Source organism: Oncorhynchus nerka, linkage group LG10 (assembly GCF_034236695.1).
Source record: "Oncorhynchus nerka isolate Pitt River linkage group LG10, Oner_Uvic_2.0, whole genome shotgun sequence".
Taxonomy (NCBI): Eukaryota; Metazoa; Chordata; class Actinopteri; order Salmoniformes; family Salmonidae; genus Oncorhynchus; species Oncorhynchus nerka.
In genome coordinates, this window is record NC_088405.1 from 101,734,317 (window position 1) to 101,751,935 (window position 17,619).

The 17,619-nt window shown below is 45.9% G+C and overlaps 1 protein-coding gene and 1 long non-coding RNA gene across 2 annotated transcripts; one reads left to right on the forward strand and one right to left on the reverse strand.

The window, feature by feature from the left end:
* Window positions 1-606: 606 nt before the first annotated feature.
* On the reverse strand, window positions 607-8,596 carry kpna7 (karyopherin alpha 7 (importin alpha 8)). The gene is made up of 14 exons (XM_065024022.1): window positions 8,435-8,596; window positions 8,040-8,180; window positions 7,043-7,128; window positions 6,302-6,470; window positions 5,128-5,227; window positions 4,966-5,048; window positions 4,257-4,343; window positions 3,954-4,130; window positions 3,592-3,648; window positions 3,041-3,191; window positions 2,940-2,965; window positions 1,314-1,496; window positions 1,029-1,175; window positions 607-776 (listed from the first exon to the last, which is right to left on the reverse strand). Exons 1-14 carry the CDS (start codon window positions 8,498-8,500, stop codon window positions 681-683), a joined length of 1,569 nt encoding a protein of 522 aa, XP_064880094.1. The 5' UTR covers window positions 8,501-8,596; the 3' UTR covers window positions 607-680.
* LOC135573816 (uncharacterized) lies at window positions 2,913-3,190 on the forward strand. The gene is made up of 2 exons (XR_010464953.1): window positions 2,913-2,979; window positions 3,055-3,190. It is a non-coding gene; the product is annotated as an uncharacterized LOC135573816 (long non-coding RNA).
* Window positions 8,597-17,619: the final 9,023 nt, after the last annotated feature.

Genomic DNA, 17,619 nt, shown 5'->3' on the forward strand with positions numbered 1-17,619 from the left:
TTGAGACAGTTACCCCTAACCAGGTTACCATTAACAGTAGGGACGAGTCAGAGAGATCTGCACCAGTGAAATGTAACGGTGTTCAGGGTTCCTGCATTAAATGGGAAAGCAAGTCGGCTCAATTGAACATTTGAAACAGCCTGTAGGGAACGGCCATAACCAAAGTAGCTCGTCAATAGTATTCAAAATGGGATTGTGCAAGAGATCATGTAACAGGGTATGATTAAAGTTGGGAGGGGGTTGTGCCACCCAGAAGCTCAGGGGGTGCATGCTACATTTATATAATTTGGGAGGGGGTTGTGCCACCCAGAAGCTCAGGGGGTGCATGCTACATTTATATCATTTGCTGAAGGGAGAATCTACAACGACCGTTGTTACTGGCCCAACTCTTAAGTTAACCAAGCTAAGTAGACATGCGCCAACTATGTTTACTTGCCAGATAAGTGGCTTGAGATCAAGGTTTAGTTCCATAAGTCAATACCTCCTGACAATGTGCTACATTTGGTATGAAATAGCACCATGTGTCCTGCCTGTAATATCCCCCCCCCCCCAGATGGGTATGAACCCTATGAAACATTACAGTGGAGTAGATAAACTAATCAGCCCAAAAGTGCAAAAAATATATTTATTAATATTCCAAAATCATGTTGTATTTTAACACTGGACATCCTGTGGGATTATTAAAACCGGAAGGTCTTCTGCACATCCTGGGTCTTGAAGGCAAAGGTTGTGTCAGTGGCTTCCGTGGCTTCAGTCTGCAGACCCTCAGGCTCCTCCTGGGACAATGCAAGATGTTAAGACTCACCTGATCAATTCGATTTTAAAACTACAAATTGTAAATGCAATAAGATTGTTCTAGGGCTCTGTCTGAAGTGTAAAAGCAGTCAACTCAATGAATTCTCAAGCAAAAGCTAATTGGAGGAAGAGTAGCATTGCACCGAGGGGGGGGGGGGGGGCATGAGGGATCAAGGACTTGACTGCTTCAACACTTTTCAGACAGCGACTACTTCCAGGTGATATTTACTGACATCAGTGAAGAACTTCTCTATGAGTGCCTGGGCAGTACGGTACACGGTGTCATTCTCATGGTTCTGCAGCATCTCGATCTTATCCAGGCCTCCCAACTCCTCAACCAGTAGACACAGCTTGTCAGTCTCACCCATCTTCTCTGCTGCCTGGAACAAGAGGGGATGAGAGAACATAATGAGGTTTTACAAGGTAGCTCCTCAAACAGACCTCATCTCCGCTGCCTGGGAGAGAAAGTGGGTCACCCCCTAAACTTTAAAAGTAGCAGCAACGACTAGGCATCTCACCATGAAGAGGTTGTTGATGGCGTCCAATATGACGAGGATGGTCTTGGAGTCTTTGACAGTCAGTAGGTTGAGGATGGCCTCCAGGCCTCCTGATTGGACCAGTTGGATAACTTGCTCCACAGTGCCCCCGCTGGTGAAGTTAGTTATGGCCCACACCGCCTCCCGCTGAGTCTTAAAGTCCCCCTGGGAAAACACCAGATATAGGGGATTAGACTGGGGTGGTTAGTCGTGACCCACACTGCATCAGTCACTGAGATACGGGGGTAAGTGTCTATGCCCTTTACAGTGAGCGCATCTAATGTGGAGCGAGTGGTGATTAACTACCATTACATAGTGGTATCCTCCTGTACAAGTTCAACCCTGAGTAGATCTACACCTAGCCAGCGTCACATTCCAGGGTTCATCATTACCGCGACCTAGCCAGCGTCACATTCCAGGGTTCATCAGTACCGCGACCTAGCCAGCGTCACATTCCAGGGTTCATCAGTACCGCGACCTAGCCAGCGTCACATTCCAGGGTTCATCAGTACCGCGACCTAGCCAGCGTCACATTCCAGGGTTCATCAGTACCGCGACCTAGCCAGCGTCACATTCCAGGGTTCATCAGTACCGCGACCTAGCCAGCGTCACATTCCAGGGTTCATCAGTACCGCGACCTAGCCAGCGTCACATTCCAGGGTTCATCAGTACTACGATGTGGCTATTGCCTCTCGCAGGTTGTAACTACACGTCCCACAAGGCTAGTCGAATGCTGAAACATCAAAACTGAAGTGAGGCTTTTAGAAGTTAGTCTATTACAGATTGTTAATGATGACTTGAGCTTACGAATGGACAAACCTCCCACTCCTGTCGATACATTTTATTATGTCTTACAAAAGTGTTACTGTGCATGAGGCTTTAAAACATTGCATTTGAACTACTATTTCACAAAAAAACAATTAAATATTTTTAGTCATCAAATGAAAGCGATGATAAGTCTTTGAAGGGGAGGGAATCTGATTTGGTCCTCAACTAATTACTCAGACACTTCCTTCAGGGTAAGTGGAGTTGTTGTGAAGGATTCGTTGCCATAGACATATACCTGGCTAAAAAAGGTCAGCAGCATTTGTATGACCGTTTATCCCATGTTGAACTCAGCCAGCTATCTTCTGTGAACTTAAACCTGCTTCGTAGGACACCTCTGGTCTATAAGTGCAGGCGGTAGACTAGTGGTTCCCAAACCTCTCCTCCAGGACCCCCAGCCAACCATTCCAGAACTAGCTCATCTGATACAACTTGTCAACTAATCATCAAGTCCTTGATTAAGGTGTTCTAGTTCAGGGCTACAAATACATTGTAACATATGGGGGTTCCAAAGGAGAAGTTTGAAAAAGCGCAGGTGAGTCACTGCTGTATCAGTTGGCTAGTGTGGAGGTGTAGTGAGGTGTCACCAACGTTGCGTAGCAGGTCAATAAGCGGGGCCAGCAGGCCACAGGTGAGTCACTGCTGTATCAGTTGGCTAGTGTGCAGGTGTAGTGAGGTGTCACCAACGTTGCGTAGCAGGTCAATAAGCAGAGGCAGCAGACCACAGGTGAGTTGCTGCTGTATCAGTTGGCTAGTGTGCAGGTGTAGTGAGGTGTCACCAACGTTGCGTAGCAGGTCAATAAGCGGAGGTAGCAGGCCGCAGGTGAGCAGTTGTTGTATCTGTTGAGTGTGCAGGTGTAGTGAGGGACCAGCAGCAGGTCAATGTAGCAGGCCGCAGGTGAGCAGTTGTTGTATCTGTTGAGCGGGACCAGCAGCGATGTTAGATACGGCCCAGGTTGCCTCCTTCTGAACGCTAGGTTTGCTGTGTCTCATTAAACTAGGCAGGACAGACAGCACCCCGGCGTCGATGGCCACCTGACAGGAATACAATTATTAAAAGGCACAAAGTTCAAATCAAGCTTATAGGTAGTTCAGTATCCTCACCACCGGATCAAAATTATGTATCCCAATGACCTACAATACAAATGGACAAAGCTTTGTAATCATAGTGTAGTAGCCAGTTAAATGGAATTACGTTCTCATCAAGGGAATATTGGTTAACTGCTCAAGCTTACAGGCAACCATAAAACCACTGGCTAAGTGCTGTGAAAGGTGTGTTTACAGGGTCAGCCAGAGTACAGCACCCTGGTACAGGTTTGTGTCAAGTGCCTTGGTCAAGGTCACAGACAAAACCGATTCCAAGAGCTGAGGAGATGAACAGCAACTACAGGTCAAACACTAACTGCTAAAGTGTATCAGTCCATAGTTTAGTCACCTGAGTCTGGACGTCTGAGCCACTCACTATGTTCCCTATGGAGCGCAGAGCTGGGGTCTGGAGAGGCAGAGAGAAGCTGGAGTTAGTTTAGAACACCACAGGCCTTCAGATGTGGTGTTTAGAGTGGCCACAGCGAGCCCTGGGTCAGTCCCACCCGCCACAGCGAGCCCTGGGTCAGTCCCAGGAGCACTAGTCTTTTAAAGACAACCAGAACTTTATTTACCACCACAGTGAGCCCTGGGTCAGTCCCACCCCCCACAGTGAGCCCTGGGTCAGTCCCACCCACCACAGTGAGCCCTGGGTCAGTCCCTCTGACAGTAAAGGAGCACTAGTCTTTTAAAGACAACCAGAACTTTATTTACCACCACAGTGAGCGCCTCAAAGCTCATGAGCGACACCAGACGGGGGACAATACCGGTCTGGACCACAATATCGATACGGTCGTTGGCACCATCAGTCAGGTAGGAGACGGCCCAGCATGCATCACTCAAGATATCCTGATCACTCAGGTGGAGGAGCTGAATCAGAGAAGGCAGCACCTGGGGGAGGAAGTGTACACTTCTAGATGAGGAAGTAGAGAACCGAGTGCACTGGGGGAGGAAGTGTACACTTCTAGATGAGGAAGTAGAGAACCGAGTGCAACAGTGTGTGTTTGTGGAGGTCACCTGTTGGACAGCAGATAAGGGAGGGAAGGGGTTCTTGTTCCTACAGAGGTTAGACAGGGTCCATGTCAAGTTACGAAGGTATCCCACCTGGAGAGGAGAGGAATTGTAACCAGTTCAGGAAACTGAAAATGGGGGGGGGACCATATTCTATAATTTAGGGTAGGAACAGAATGAATAAGTCAGTAATGTAACAGAACGTGGAATAAGTCAAGGGGGTCTGACTACTTTCAATACGCTAATTCCGCAGGCCTAATTCAGCACTGGGCATCTTATGACATACATTAAAGCCAAGCATCCTCCACCCTCACCTGCATCTTGCTCCCTAATCGTCTGGCCAAAGCATGACCATTCCATCTTTATTTTACTAGGCAAGTCCGTTAATAAATGCTTATTTTCAATGACAGTAAATAGCTTGCCCACTCCATAGAAAAGCTGCATGAGCCACACTAATTGTGAAATCTTAAAGTTTGAGTCAGAAGAGGTTAAGAATTGTATTTTACGGGTCAGAACAGAAGGAAAACAATTTGTTAAGGAACAGAATGTACAACTGGTTCAAACATGGCAGGTGACAAAGGTGCCAAACCATTACGTTAAGGACCCCACAGGTGCACGTTAAGGACCCCACAGGTGGACGTTAAGGACCCCACAGGTGGACGTTAAGGACCCCACAGGTGGACGTTATGGACCCCACAGGGGGACAGGAACTTACAGGTGTGTCTGGGGTGATTCTAGACAGCAGAGCAGGGATCACGTTACATTCTATCAGAGTATCACGATACGCCGGTCCATCACCTGAAAACAGGAAACAGTCTTAACATATAGGCTTTTGTTCAAGCACAGTGGACCTCATGTTTCCTGGGCTCGGTGTTACCTGCTATGTTGCCCAGGGCCCAGACAGCCTGCTCACTGATGTGCAACATGGGGGATGCCAGCAGAGATATGAAAGCTGGGACTGCACCATGCTCTACCACCTGTAGAGGGAGACATTACACCAGGCAACTACAGCCAGGCCAAGCAAAGGCTACATCACATGGGTCAAATACAACAGGTGTAGTAAATGTTTACTTTACAAGCCCTAAACAATGCAGTTTAAAAGGCTGGCACCACTTGTGCCATCTAGAGGTTTCTGAGCAGTGCAACAGTTTGGAAAGAGATATATACACACACACTGAAAACAAACATGACTGAGTTATTAATTCATAAGGAAATCAATTGGAACGGTAGTACGCGCTATTCTATGGGTTTCACAAGATTGGACAGTGGCCCAGCCAATCAGAGTGTTTCCCACCCCCCACAAAAGCACTTTAGCTAGATACTCAGTTTCATCTGTCAGGGTGGCAGTCTCAGACTCCTCCCCCCTCCCCCTCCCTGTATTCCTGACTATTCCTGTAGTCAGCATGCCAACAGCTCTGGTTGACATTCCTGTAGTCAGCATGACAACAGCTCTGGTGGACATTCCTGCAGTCAGCATGCCAACAGCTCTGGTTGACATTCCTGTAGTCAGCATGCCAACAGCTCTGGTTGACATTCCTGTAGTCAGCATGCCAACAGCTCTGGTTGACATTCCTGCAGTCAGCATGCCAATTGCACTCACCTCAACTTGAGACATCAGTGATGTTGTGTTGTGACAAACGGCACATTTTACAGTGGCCTTTTATTGTCCCCCAGCACAAGGTGCACCTGTGTAATGATCATGCTGATTAAACAGCTAATTGATAATCGATCCACCTGACAGGTGTGGCATATCAAGAAGCTGATTAAACTACATGATCATTACCTTACATTATATCTTGCCAAAGGAGAAATGCTCACTAACAGATGTTAACAACTTTGTGCACAAAATTTGAGAAGCTGGAAGACTCCCAGGAGATTTTATTTCAGCTCATGAAACATGGGACCAACACTTTACATGTTGCGTTGATATATTTTGTTCAGTCTAGTACGCTTTCACCACCGAGAGGGACTCACCAGGTTACCCCAGCTAGCCGAGTGACTCCACAGTGGACCTGAAGCAATGGTGAAAGCCCAGGGCTGTGTGCACGCACCTGTTGTGTGTGCCAGGAGGTCCCCGAGGCGATGTTGGTTAGAGCCCAGGCGGCTTCAAACTGCAGACTGGGGTCATCATCCCTTCCTAGGAACTCAACAAATCTGGATAGCAGCCCTGCCTCCACAATCTCCTTTAGAGGGGGGTTACACTCACGGGACAGCAGCTTCCTACAGGGGGGGGGGGGGGATGAGTTACCCCTCGTCCCTGCAGGTCTAGTCAACCTAGTCCTGTAATTAATGCATTCAGTGGTGCCACCGACTAAGTCTCACTCTTCCCCACAGCCATTGACTGTTTCTAATCCATCAATGTTAAATGGCATCTTCCCCACAGCCATTGACTGTTTCTAATCCATCAATGTTAAATGGCATCTTCCCCACAGCCATTGACTGTTTCTAATCCATCAATGTTAAATGGCATCTTCCCCACAGCCATTGACTGTTTCTAATCCATCAATGTTAAATGGCATCTTCCCCACAGCCATTGACTGTTTCTAATACATCAATGTTAAATGGTATCTTGCCAGTGGACATGATTATGACCTCACCGCATCTTCAAACCATAATTTGACTGACTGGTCTAAATCGAGATGCACAGCAGAGACTTATCAAAACAGTTGAGAAATGAGACCGCTGCCAAAGGGTCAACCAGAAGAGGTCATGCAGGTCAGTTGGTAAGTGCTGCTGGTAACACCAAAGTCACGGTCAATTACCTAAGGAACCAACCCAATGCTGGACCTTACCTGGCAGCCTGACATCCTCTGGTCTGTCTCTCCTTGCAGTCACTGTTCACATGACCAACAACCTCCTCGATGGTAATCGCAGTCACCTGGAGACAAAGCATGACAACCATACTATTCTACAGCCCTGCAGAGGTAGAGTCATTTCCTTTTAAATAGTAATTCAGGGTCAATTTCAAGTCAGCAAACTGACATTCAAATAAAAGAATACCCACAATACTCTGACATGTGGTTTAGGAATGAGGTTACTTCCTGAATTGAAATGTATCAATCTTGACCAGATCTGCTTCCCAAATGGCACCCTAGTCTCCACTATGGTGGACTTTTAACCAGGGTCCAGAGAGGCTAAAGGTGTAAACCATGTACAGAAGGGTGTTATTTGGGATGCTGTTTTACCTTTGATAAGCCAACAACATCCTGGAGGTGCCAAGACAACTTATAAACTGGGTGGTTCGAGCCCTGAATGCTGATTGGCTGAAAGCCATGGTATATCAGACCATATAAAATGGGCATGACAACATGTATTTTTTACTGGTTTAATTATGTTGGTACCCAGTTTAATACCAAGGCACCTCAGAGGTTGGTGGTATATGGCCAATATACCACAGCTAAGGGCTGTGTCCAGGCACTCCTCGTAACATCCCTTAGCCATGGTTTGATTGTAGGCCACAAATATGACTATTAACTAGTGATTACATTAAGGTACAGTTTGCCACCATGAATTAGATTCCTCAGACGTTTCAGCACGTGCACAAACACCATCCATGTCATAAGTCAATTTTGACATTTCACACAATGCCCAAAAACGTTCAAATCCTCTAATACCAATCCCGTCACTTGAAAGGGTTTGATACTCCACTTGTTGATAAAACGTTAAATGTGGAGACAAAAATACGGATAGCCGCGGTCACACTTTGTCCATAGACTTCACCGCCTAGGCAAAATGAATAGTAATTTGGGAGAACAATCCCTTTACTGTAACAACTCATTAAATATGTACCTCGTGGTTGTCGGTGTTCAACTCCGGTGACCGGTCCGCATCCCCCGGTAGAGTGGTAATGTTCCTCCTCTTGAGGAAGTTTTCGTTCTTCGCGGCTTTACGCAGCTCTACGCACTCCGCGATCCGCCGCTCACGGAGCTTCTACAGACAAAAATACATCGATCAGGCTACAATCAGGCTTCTTTTTTAAAATATTTTTTTAACTCGTCAAATTCTCGGAAAATCGTTACGATTGAAGGTTATACGTGCTGTCATCCTGTAATGGAGTTGGAGGGGGGAAACGATCCAAAACCGAAATGTGGAAAAAAAAAAAGAATGCAGCACAAAAACCAAAGGGAAGGACCTTCAACTAGGCAGTTTGGAGAATCAAAGTCTAGGCTACGGAGCTGACTTACCGACGGCTCTTTACCCTTGTTCTTGAACTTGCTCAGACGGTCATCAGTAGCACTCGTGGTGGGCATGTTGACCGTTGGGTTAGTTCAGACGAACAAAGTTCTCTCTTTGAGGCACAACAGCCGAATGCCTCCTGTAGGGTTGTCAGGAGTTTAAATACATCTTCAGAAGGATGACAGGTGCATCTCCATACAGGTGATTTAGAGTGACGCTCCTCCTAATTCTTTCCCCGATTGAGCTCCTTTACCCGGTCAATCCAATGGTGCGCTTGATTGAGCTCCTTTACCCGGTCAATCCAATGGTGCGCTTGATTGAGCTCCTTTACCCGGTCAATCCAATGGTGCGCTTGATTGAGCTCGCCAGTGGCACCGGTGGGCAAAAATCCCGCTTGAAAACCAATGTAATGCCCCATTAGTGCACAACCCGGTCCATATCAAACACATGCATTGTGTGAAACGGTGTCTTTTTCTTATATTTACAAACTCAATACTCTGTTTGAAGTATTTCATAAACCTACTCTATATTACTAGTCAAACGCAGTGTTAAAGGTCCAGTACAGTCAAAATGCTGTTTTTCCTGTGTTTTGCATCATATTGTACAACAGTTGATGAAACTAATGCTGTAAAAGTGTGAGTATTTTTTGATCTGTGTTCTGATACAGTCAGAAAGTATTCACACCCCTTTTCCCTCATGTTATAGCTTGAATTAAACAATTAGATTTTGTGTCACTGATCTACACACAAAGTTTATTATTCAAAAAAAAAAATGTATTCATAAAAAACGTAACACTGAAATGTCTTGAGTCAATAAGTATTCAAACCCTTTGTTATGGCAAAGCCTAAGTTCAGGTGTAAAAACGTGCTCAACACATCGCATAAGAAATTGAATGTGTGGGGTGCAGATTCAACTACAAAGACCAAGGAGGTTTTTCAATACCTCGCCAAGAACCAATTGGGTAGAGGTATAAAAATGCAAAATAGCAGACGTTGAATATCCATTTGAGCATGGTGAAGTTAATAATTAGGCTTTGGGTGGTGTTTGAATACACCCAGTCACTACAAAGATACAGGCGACCTTCTTAACGAAGTAGCCGGAGAGGAAGGAAACTGACCGAAGTTTTGAAATCAGTGGAATGCCCTTATGAAGCAGAGTATGATAGCTAAGGAGATGGGGAAAATCCTGACTTATGATTGCAAATGCGGACAGAGTCTAAAAAGAGAACACAGGAGGCTGTTGTATAAAACACATCTCTCCGGATTACATCTTCAAACTAAGGGCAACCATGGCATCCGTGACAGAGAGAGAGAAGCGTTCATCCATGTATACAGTTAAGAGAGTCTAGCTTACTCTATTTTCAAATATTATACGTTTCTAATTTTGTCAGAAGGTCATATTCATTGCAAGTTAAAGCATACTGTTAGCTAGCTAATCTTAGCTTGCTGGCATGCTAACTAACGTTAATTATGTGATCTGTGTAGTAATAGTATTCATATCTCAGAGCTATTTGCATTACTAGTTATAGCCCAATGTTATCTAGCTAGCTAACATTGAACTTAGCTAGCTAATAGTTGGTTAGCTTTAGCTACCTGTAGATTCATGCAGGCTAGTAATGTTATGAGTTCCGATTATGGTTCATTGTTTAGCTAGCTAGCTAGCTACATGTCTAAACAAAATACCCTATGGAACCCTATGGAAGTAACAATTTCTCTGTACCGTGTTCACCTTCTGTATCATGTGCATGTGACAAATAAACATACAATTTATTTTGTATAGTGTGTGTTTATCAGACACAGTAATATGAAGAACAACATGACCTGCACCAAAGTCAAATTATGATATACTGTTAGGCCAGTGTAGCCGAAGTGAAATGGCTAGCTAGTTAGCGGTGGTGAGCGCTAGTGGCGTTTCAATCGGTGACGTCACTTGCTCTGAGACCTTGAAGTAGTGGTTCCCCTTGCTCTCTAACGGCCGCGGCTTTTGTGGAGCGATGGGTAACGATGCTTCGTGGGTGACTGTTGTTGATGTGTGCAGAGGGTCCCTGGTTTGCGCCCGGGTATGGGCGAGGGGACGGTCTAAAGTTATACTGTTACATTGGTGCTGTTGACCCGGATCACTGGTTGCTGCGGAAAGAGGAGGAGGTCAAAAGGGGGGTGAGTGTAGCCGAAGTGAAATGGCTAGCTAGTTAGCGGTGGTGCGCGCTAGTGGCGTTTCAATCGGTGACGTCACTTGCTCTGAGACCTTGAAGTAGTGGTTCCCCTTGCTCTGCAAGGGCCGTGGCTTTGGTGGAGCGATGGGTAACGATGCTTCGAGGGTGACTGTTGACGTGTGCAGAGAGTCCCTGGTTCGCGCCCAGGTCGGGGCGAGGGGACGGACGTAAAGTCTGTTACACCAATGAGACGCATCCAAGCTCTAACATTCACCCTGCTTTTGTTTCGTCACAACTTTAAGCTATTTTCTGTAATTGGCTCACCATTAACTTGTAAATATTGATCTTGTTGTGAGATTATTTTCCTGTAACAATGTATACAAATTAGCTAAAGTGAAGACGTTGTCAGCTATATGATTTGGTCATTATTTGAACTGGCCAGACAGCTAACTTTTTCGGGCTAGGGGACAGTATTTTTCACATCCGGATGGAAAGCATGCCCAGAGTAAACTGCCTGCTACTCAGGCCCAGAAGCTAGGATATGCATATCATTAGTAGATTAGGATAGAAAACACTCTGAAGTTTCTAAAACTGTTTGAATGATGTCTGTGAGTATAACAGAACTTATTTGGCAGGCGAAACCCAGAGGACAAACCATCCAGGATTTTTTTTTTTCATTCACTCTCTTTTTTCATTCAGTTGCTTGCAGTTCCTATCGCTTCCACTGGATGTCAATAGTCTTTAGGAAATGGTTGATGTTTTTCCTTTGTGTAATGAAGAAGTAGCCCAATAAATTCAGAACGAGGGTAGAGGGAAGTGTACTGTAGTAGTATAAATCCCCCAGCACAGTCCCCGCAGCCGGACAACTTTCTCATGGTTTCTGGAGGGAAATGCTGTAGGAACGCTCAACCGGTGTCGCTCATTCAGCTGACAGAAACGTTCAACCTGTTTTCCCCATTAAGCAGTGATTTGGAGTCAAAGGCCGAGCCTTCTCTGGTCTCTACTCCTCCCGTTACGGGGTCTGAGACGCCAAAGCTTCCCACCATTAGCTCTGACAAATTGAAAACTCTAGTCATTGGCGACTCCATTACCCGCAGTATTAGACTTAAAGCGAATCATCCAGCGATCATACACTATTTACCAGGGGGCGGGGCTACCGACGTTAAGGCTAATCTGTTTACCAGGGGGCAGGGCTACCGACGTTAAGGCTAATCTGTTTACCAGGGGGCAGGGCTTCCGACGTTAAGGCTAATCTGTTTACCAGGGGGCAGGGCTACCGACGTTAAGGCTAATCTGTTTACCAGGGGGCAGGGCTTCCGATGTTAAGGCTAATCTGAAGATGGTGCTGGCTAAAGCTAAAACTGGGGCAGGGCTTCCGACGTTAAGGCTAATCTGAAGACGGTGCTGGCTAAAGCTAAAACTGGCGAGTGTAGAGAGTATTGTAGAGCGATATTGTTATCCACGTCGGCACCAACAATGTTAGGATGAAACAATCAGAGGTCACCAAGCGCAACATAGCTTCAGCGTGTAAATCAGCTAAAAAGATGTGTCGGCATTGAGTAATTGTCTCTGGCCCCCTCCCAGTTATGAGCTCTACAGCAGAGTCTCACAACTCAATCGCTGGTTGAAAACTGTTTTCTGCCCCTCCCAAAAGATAGCATTTGTAGATAATTGGCCCTCTTTCTGGGACTCACCCACAAACAGGACCAAGCCTGGCCTGCTGAGGAGTGACGGACTCCATCCAGGCTGGAGGGGTGCTCTCATCTTATCTACCAACATAGACAGGGCTCTTACTCCTCAAGCTTCACAATGAAATAGGGTGCAGGCCAGGCAGCAGGCTCTTAGCCAGCCTGCTAGCTTAGCACAGTCAGTGTAGTCAGCTCAGCTATCCCCATTTAGACTGTGTCTGTTCCTCAATCTAGGTTGGGCAAAACTAAACATGGCGGTGTTCACCTTAGCAATCTCACTAGGATAAAGACCTCTTCCATTCCTGTCATTATTGAAAGAGATTGTGATATCTCACATCTCCAAATAGGGCTACTTAATGTTAGATCCCTCACTTCCAAGGCATTTATAGTCAATTAACTATTCACTGATCATAATCTTGATGTGATTGGCCTGACTGAAACATGGCTTAAGCCTGATGAATTTACTGTGTTAAATGAGGCCTCACCTCCTGGTTACACTGGTGACCATATCCCCTGGGAATCCTGCAAAGGCGGAGGTGTTGCTAACATTTACGATAGCAAATTTCAGTTTACAAAAAGAAATGACTGCATGTTCGTCTTTTGAGCATCTAGTCATGAAGTCTATGCAGCCTACTCAATCACTTTTTATAGCTACTATTTACAGGCCTCCTGGGCCATATACAGCAGATCATGGCAGATAATATTCTAATTTTTGGTGACTTTAATATTCACATGGAAAAGTCCACAGACCAACTCCAAAAGGCTTTCGGAGCCATAATCGACTGGGTTTTGTCCAACATGTCTCTGGCCCTACTCACTGCCACAGTCATACCCTGGATCTAGTTTTGTCCAACATGTCTCCGGACCTAATCACTGCCACAGTCATATCCTGGATCTAGTTTTGTCCAACATGTCTCTGGACCTACTCACTGCCACAGTCATACTCTGGACCTAGTCCTGTGGAATAAATGTTGTGGATCTTAATGTTTTTCCTCATAATTATGAACTATCTGACCACCATTTTATTATGTTTGCAATCGCAACAAAATGGAAGTCTTCCGCTTATCTTGTACCAAACTCACTAAAAGTGGCAGTAATAAAGCCTCTCTTGAAAAAGCCAAACCTTGACCCAGAAAATATAAAAAACTATCGAATCTCCCGTTCCTCTCAACATAAAAAAAGCTGTTTCTCAGCAACTCACTGCCTTCCTGAAGACAAACAATGTATACGAAATGCTTCAGTCTGGTTTTAGACCCCATCATAGCACTGCGACTGCACTCGTGAAGGTGGTAAATGACATTTTAATGGCATTGGACCGAGGCTCTGCATCTGTCCTCGTGCTCCTAGACCTTAGTGCTGTTTTGACACCACATTCTTTTGGAGAGATTGGAAACCCAAATTAGTCTACACGGACAAGTTCTGGCCTGGTTTAGATCTTATCTGTCGTAAAGATAACAGTTTGTCTCTGTGGATGGTTTGTCCTCTGACAAATCAACTGTACATTACGGTGTTCCTCAAGGTTCTGTTTAGGACCGCTATTGTTTTCAATATATTTTTCCTCTTGGTGATGTCATTCAGAAACAGAATTTTAACTTTCACTGATATGCGGACGATACACAGCTGTACATTTCGATGAAACATGGTGAAGCCCCAAAATTGCCCTCATTGGAAGTCTGTGTTTCAGACATAAGGAAGTGGATGGTGGCAATTATTTTACTTTTAAACTTGTATAAAAACAGAGATGCTAGTTCTAGGTCCCAAGAAACAAAGAGATATTCTGTTGGATCTGACAATTAATCTTGATGGTTGTACAGTCGTCTCAAATAAAACTGTGAAGGACCTCAGCGTTACTCTGGACCCTGATCTCTGTTTTGGCGAACATATGAAGACGGTTTAAAGGACAGATTTTTTCCATCTATGTAACATTGCAAAAATGTGTGAAACTTTCTGGCCCAAAAATGAATCCATGCTTTTGTCACTTCCAGATTAGACTACTGCAATGCTCTCCCCCGCCCTCCATTTGGCAAATCTGACCCTAATTCTACCATCCTGATTCCTGCTTACAAGCAAAAACTAAATCAGGAAGTACCAGTGACTCACTCAATATGGAAGTGGTCAGATGACGCGGATGCTACACTACAGGACTGTTTTGCTAGCACAGACTGGAATATGTTCCGGGATTCATCCAATGGCATTAAGGAATACACCACCTCAGTCATCGGTTTCATCAATAAGTGCATTGATGACGTCGTCCCAACAGGCACTGTACGTACATATCCCAACCAGAAGCCATGGATTACAGGCAACATCCGCATCAGGCTAAAGGCTAGAGCTGCCGATTTCAAGGAGCGGGAGACTAATCCGGACATTTATAAGAAATCCCGCTATGCCCTCAGACGAACCATCAAACAAGAAAGTGTCAATACAGGATTAAGATTGAATCCTACAACACCGGCTCTGACGCTCATCGGGTGTGGCAGGATTTGAAACCTATTACGGACCACAAAGGGAAAGCCAGACGCGAGCTGCCCAGTGACACGAGCCTACCAGATGAACTAAATGCCTTTTATGCTTGCCTTGAGACAAGCAACACTGAAGACTGCACAAGAGCACCAGCTGTTCTGGATGACTGTGTGATAACGCTCTCGGTAGCCGATGTGAACAAAACCTTTAATAAACAGGTCAACATTCACAAAGCCGCTGGGCCAGATGGATTACCAGGACGTGTACTCAAAGCATGCGCAAACCAACTGTCAAGTGTCTTCACTGACATTTTCAACCTCTCCCGGACCGAGTCTGTACTTCCTACATGTTTCAAGCAGATCACCATAGTCCCTGTGCCCAAGGAAGTGAAGGTAACCTGCCTAAATGATTACCGCCCCGTGGCACTCACATAGGTAGCCATGAAGTGCTTTGGAAGGCTTGTCATGGCTCACATCAACAGCATCCTCCCGGACACCCTAGACCCACACCAATTTGCATACCGCCCCAACAGATCCAGAGATGACGCAATCTCAATCGCACTCCACGTTGCCCTTTCTCACCTGGACAAAAGGAACACCTATGTGAGAATGCTGTTCATTGACTACAGCTCAGCGTTCAACCCCATAGAGCCCACAAAGCTCATTACTAAGCTAAGGACTTTGGGACTAAACACCTCCCTTTGCAACTGGATCCTGGTCTTTCTTACGGGCCGCCCCCAGGTGGTAAGAGTAGGCAACAACACAGGGGTATCGTTGTTACAGGGCCACAGTGGCTCCCAACCCCTCCTGTCTCAGCCTCCAGTATTTATGCTGCAGTAGTTTATTTGTCGGGGGCTAGGGTCAGTTTGTTATATCTGGAGTATTATCCTGTCTTATATAGTATGCTCCCTCTCACTCTCTTTCTCTCTTTTCTCAGGTGACCTGAGCCCTAGGACCATGCCTCAGGACTACCTGGCATGAGGACTCCTTGCTGTCCGCAGTCCACCTGGCCGTGCTGCTGCTCCAGTTTCAACTGTTCTGCCTGCAGCTATGGAACCCTGACCTGTTCACCGGGCATGCCACCTGTCCCAGACCTGCTGTTTTCGACTCACTCTCTGTCCCGCACCTGCTGTCGAGAACTCTGAATACTCGGCTGTGAAAAGCCAACTGACATTTACTCCTGAGGTGCTGACCTGTTGCACCCTCCACAACCACTGTGATTATTATTATTTGACCCAGCTGGTCATCTATGAATATTTGAACATCTTGGCCATGTACTGTTATAATCTCCACCCGAACAACCAGAAGAGGACTGGCCAGCCCTCATAGCCTGGTTTCTCTCTAGGTTTCTTCCTAGATTTCTTCCTTTCTAGGGAGTTTTTCTAGCCACCGTGCTTCTACATCTGCATTGCTTGCTGTTTGTGGTTTTAATGCTGGGTTTCTGTATAGCACTTTGTGACATCGGCTGATGTAAAAAGGGCTTTATAAATACATTTGATTGATTGATTGATAGACTGTTCTGTCTGATACCACACGGCAAGCGGCACAGGAGCGCCAAGTCTCGGTTCAAAAGCCATAAGACTGCTGAACAATTAATCAAATGGCCACCCGGACTATTTACATTCACACCCCCTTTGTTTTTACACTGCTGCTTCTCGCTGTTTATTATCTATGGTCACTTTGCCCCTACCTACATGTACATATTACCTCGACTAACCTGTACCTCAGCACATTGACTCGCTACCGGTAGCCCCTGTATATAGCCTCCACATTGACTCTGTACCGGTACCCCCTGTATATAGCCTCCACATTGACTCTGTACCGGTAGCCCCTGTATATAGCCTCCACATTGACTCTGTACCGGTACCCCCTGTATATAGCCTCCACATTGACTCTGTACCGGTAGCCCCTGTATATAGCCTCCACATTGACTCTGTACCGGTACCCCCTGTATATAGCCTCCACATTGACTCTGTACCGGTAGCCCCTGTATATAGCCTCCACATTGACTCTGTACCGGTACCCCCTGTATATAGCCTCCACATTGACTCTGTACCGTAACACCCTGTATATAGCCTCCACATTGACTCTGTACCGGTACCCCCTGTATATAGCCTCCACATTGACTCTGTACCGGTACCCCCTGCATATAGCCTCCACATTGACTCTGTACCGGTACCCCCTGTATATAGCCTCCACATTAACTCTGTACCGGTACCCCTGTATATAGCCTCCACATTGACTCTGTACCGGTACCCCCTGTATATAGCCTCCACATTGACTCTGTACCGGTACCCCCTGTATATAGCCTCCACATTGACTCTGTACCGGTACCCCCTGTATATAGCCTCCACATTGACTCTGTACCGGTACCCCCTGTATATAGCCTCCACATTGACTCTGTACCAGTACCCCCTGTATATAGCCTCCACATTGACTCTGTACCGGTACCCCCTGTATATAGCCTCCACATTGACTCTGTACCGGTACCCCCTATATATAGCCTCCACATTGACTCTGTACCGGTACCCCCTGTATATAGCCTCCACATTGACTCTGTACCGGTACCCCCTGTATATAGCCTCCACATTGACTCTGTACCGGTACCCCCTGTATATAGCCTCCACATTGACTCTGTACCAGTACCCCCTGTATAAAGCCTCCACATTGACTCTGTACCAGTACCCCCTGTATATAGCCTCCACATTGACTCTGTACCAGTACACCCTGTATATAGCCTCCACATTGACTCTGTATATAGCCTCCACATTGACTCTGTACCGGTACCCCCTGTATATAGCCTCCACATTGTTATTTTATTGTGTTATTTTTAATTAAATTTTTAACTTTAGTTTATTTAGTAAATATTTTCTTAACTCTATTTATTGTAC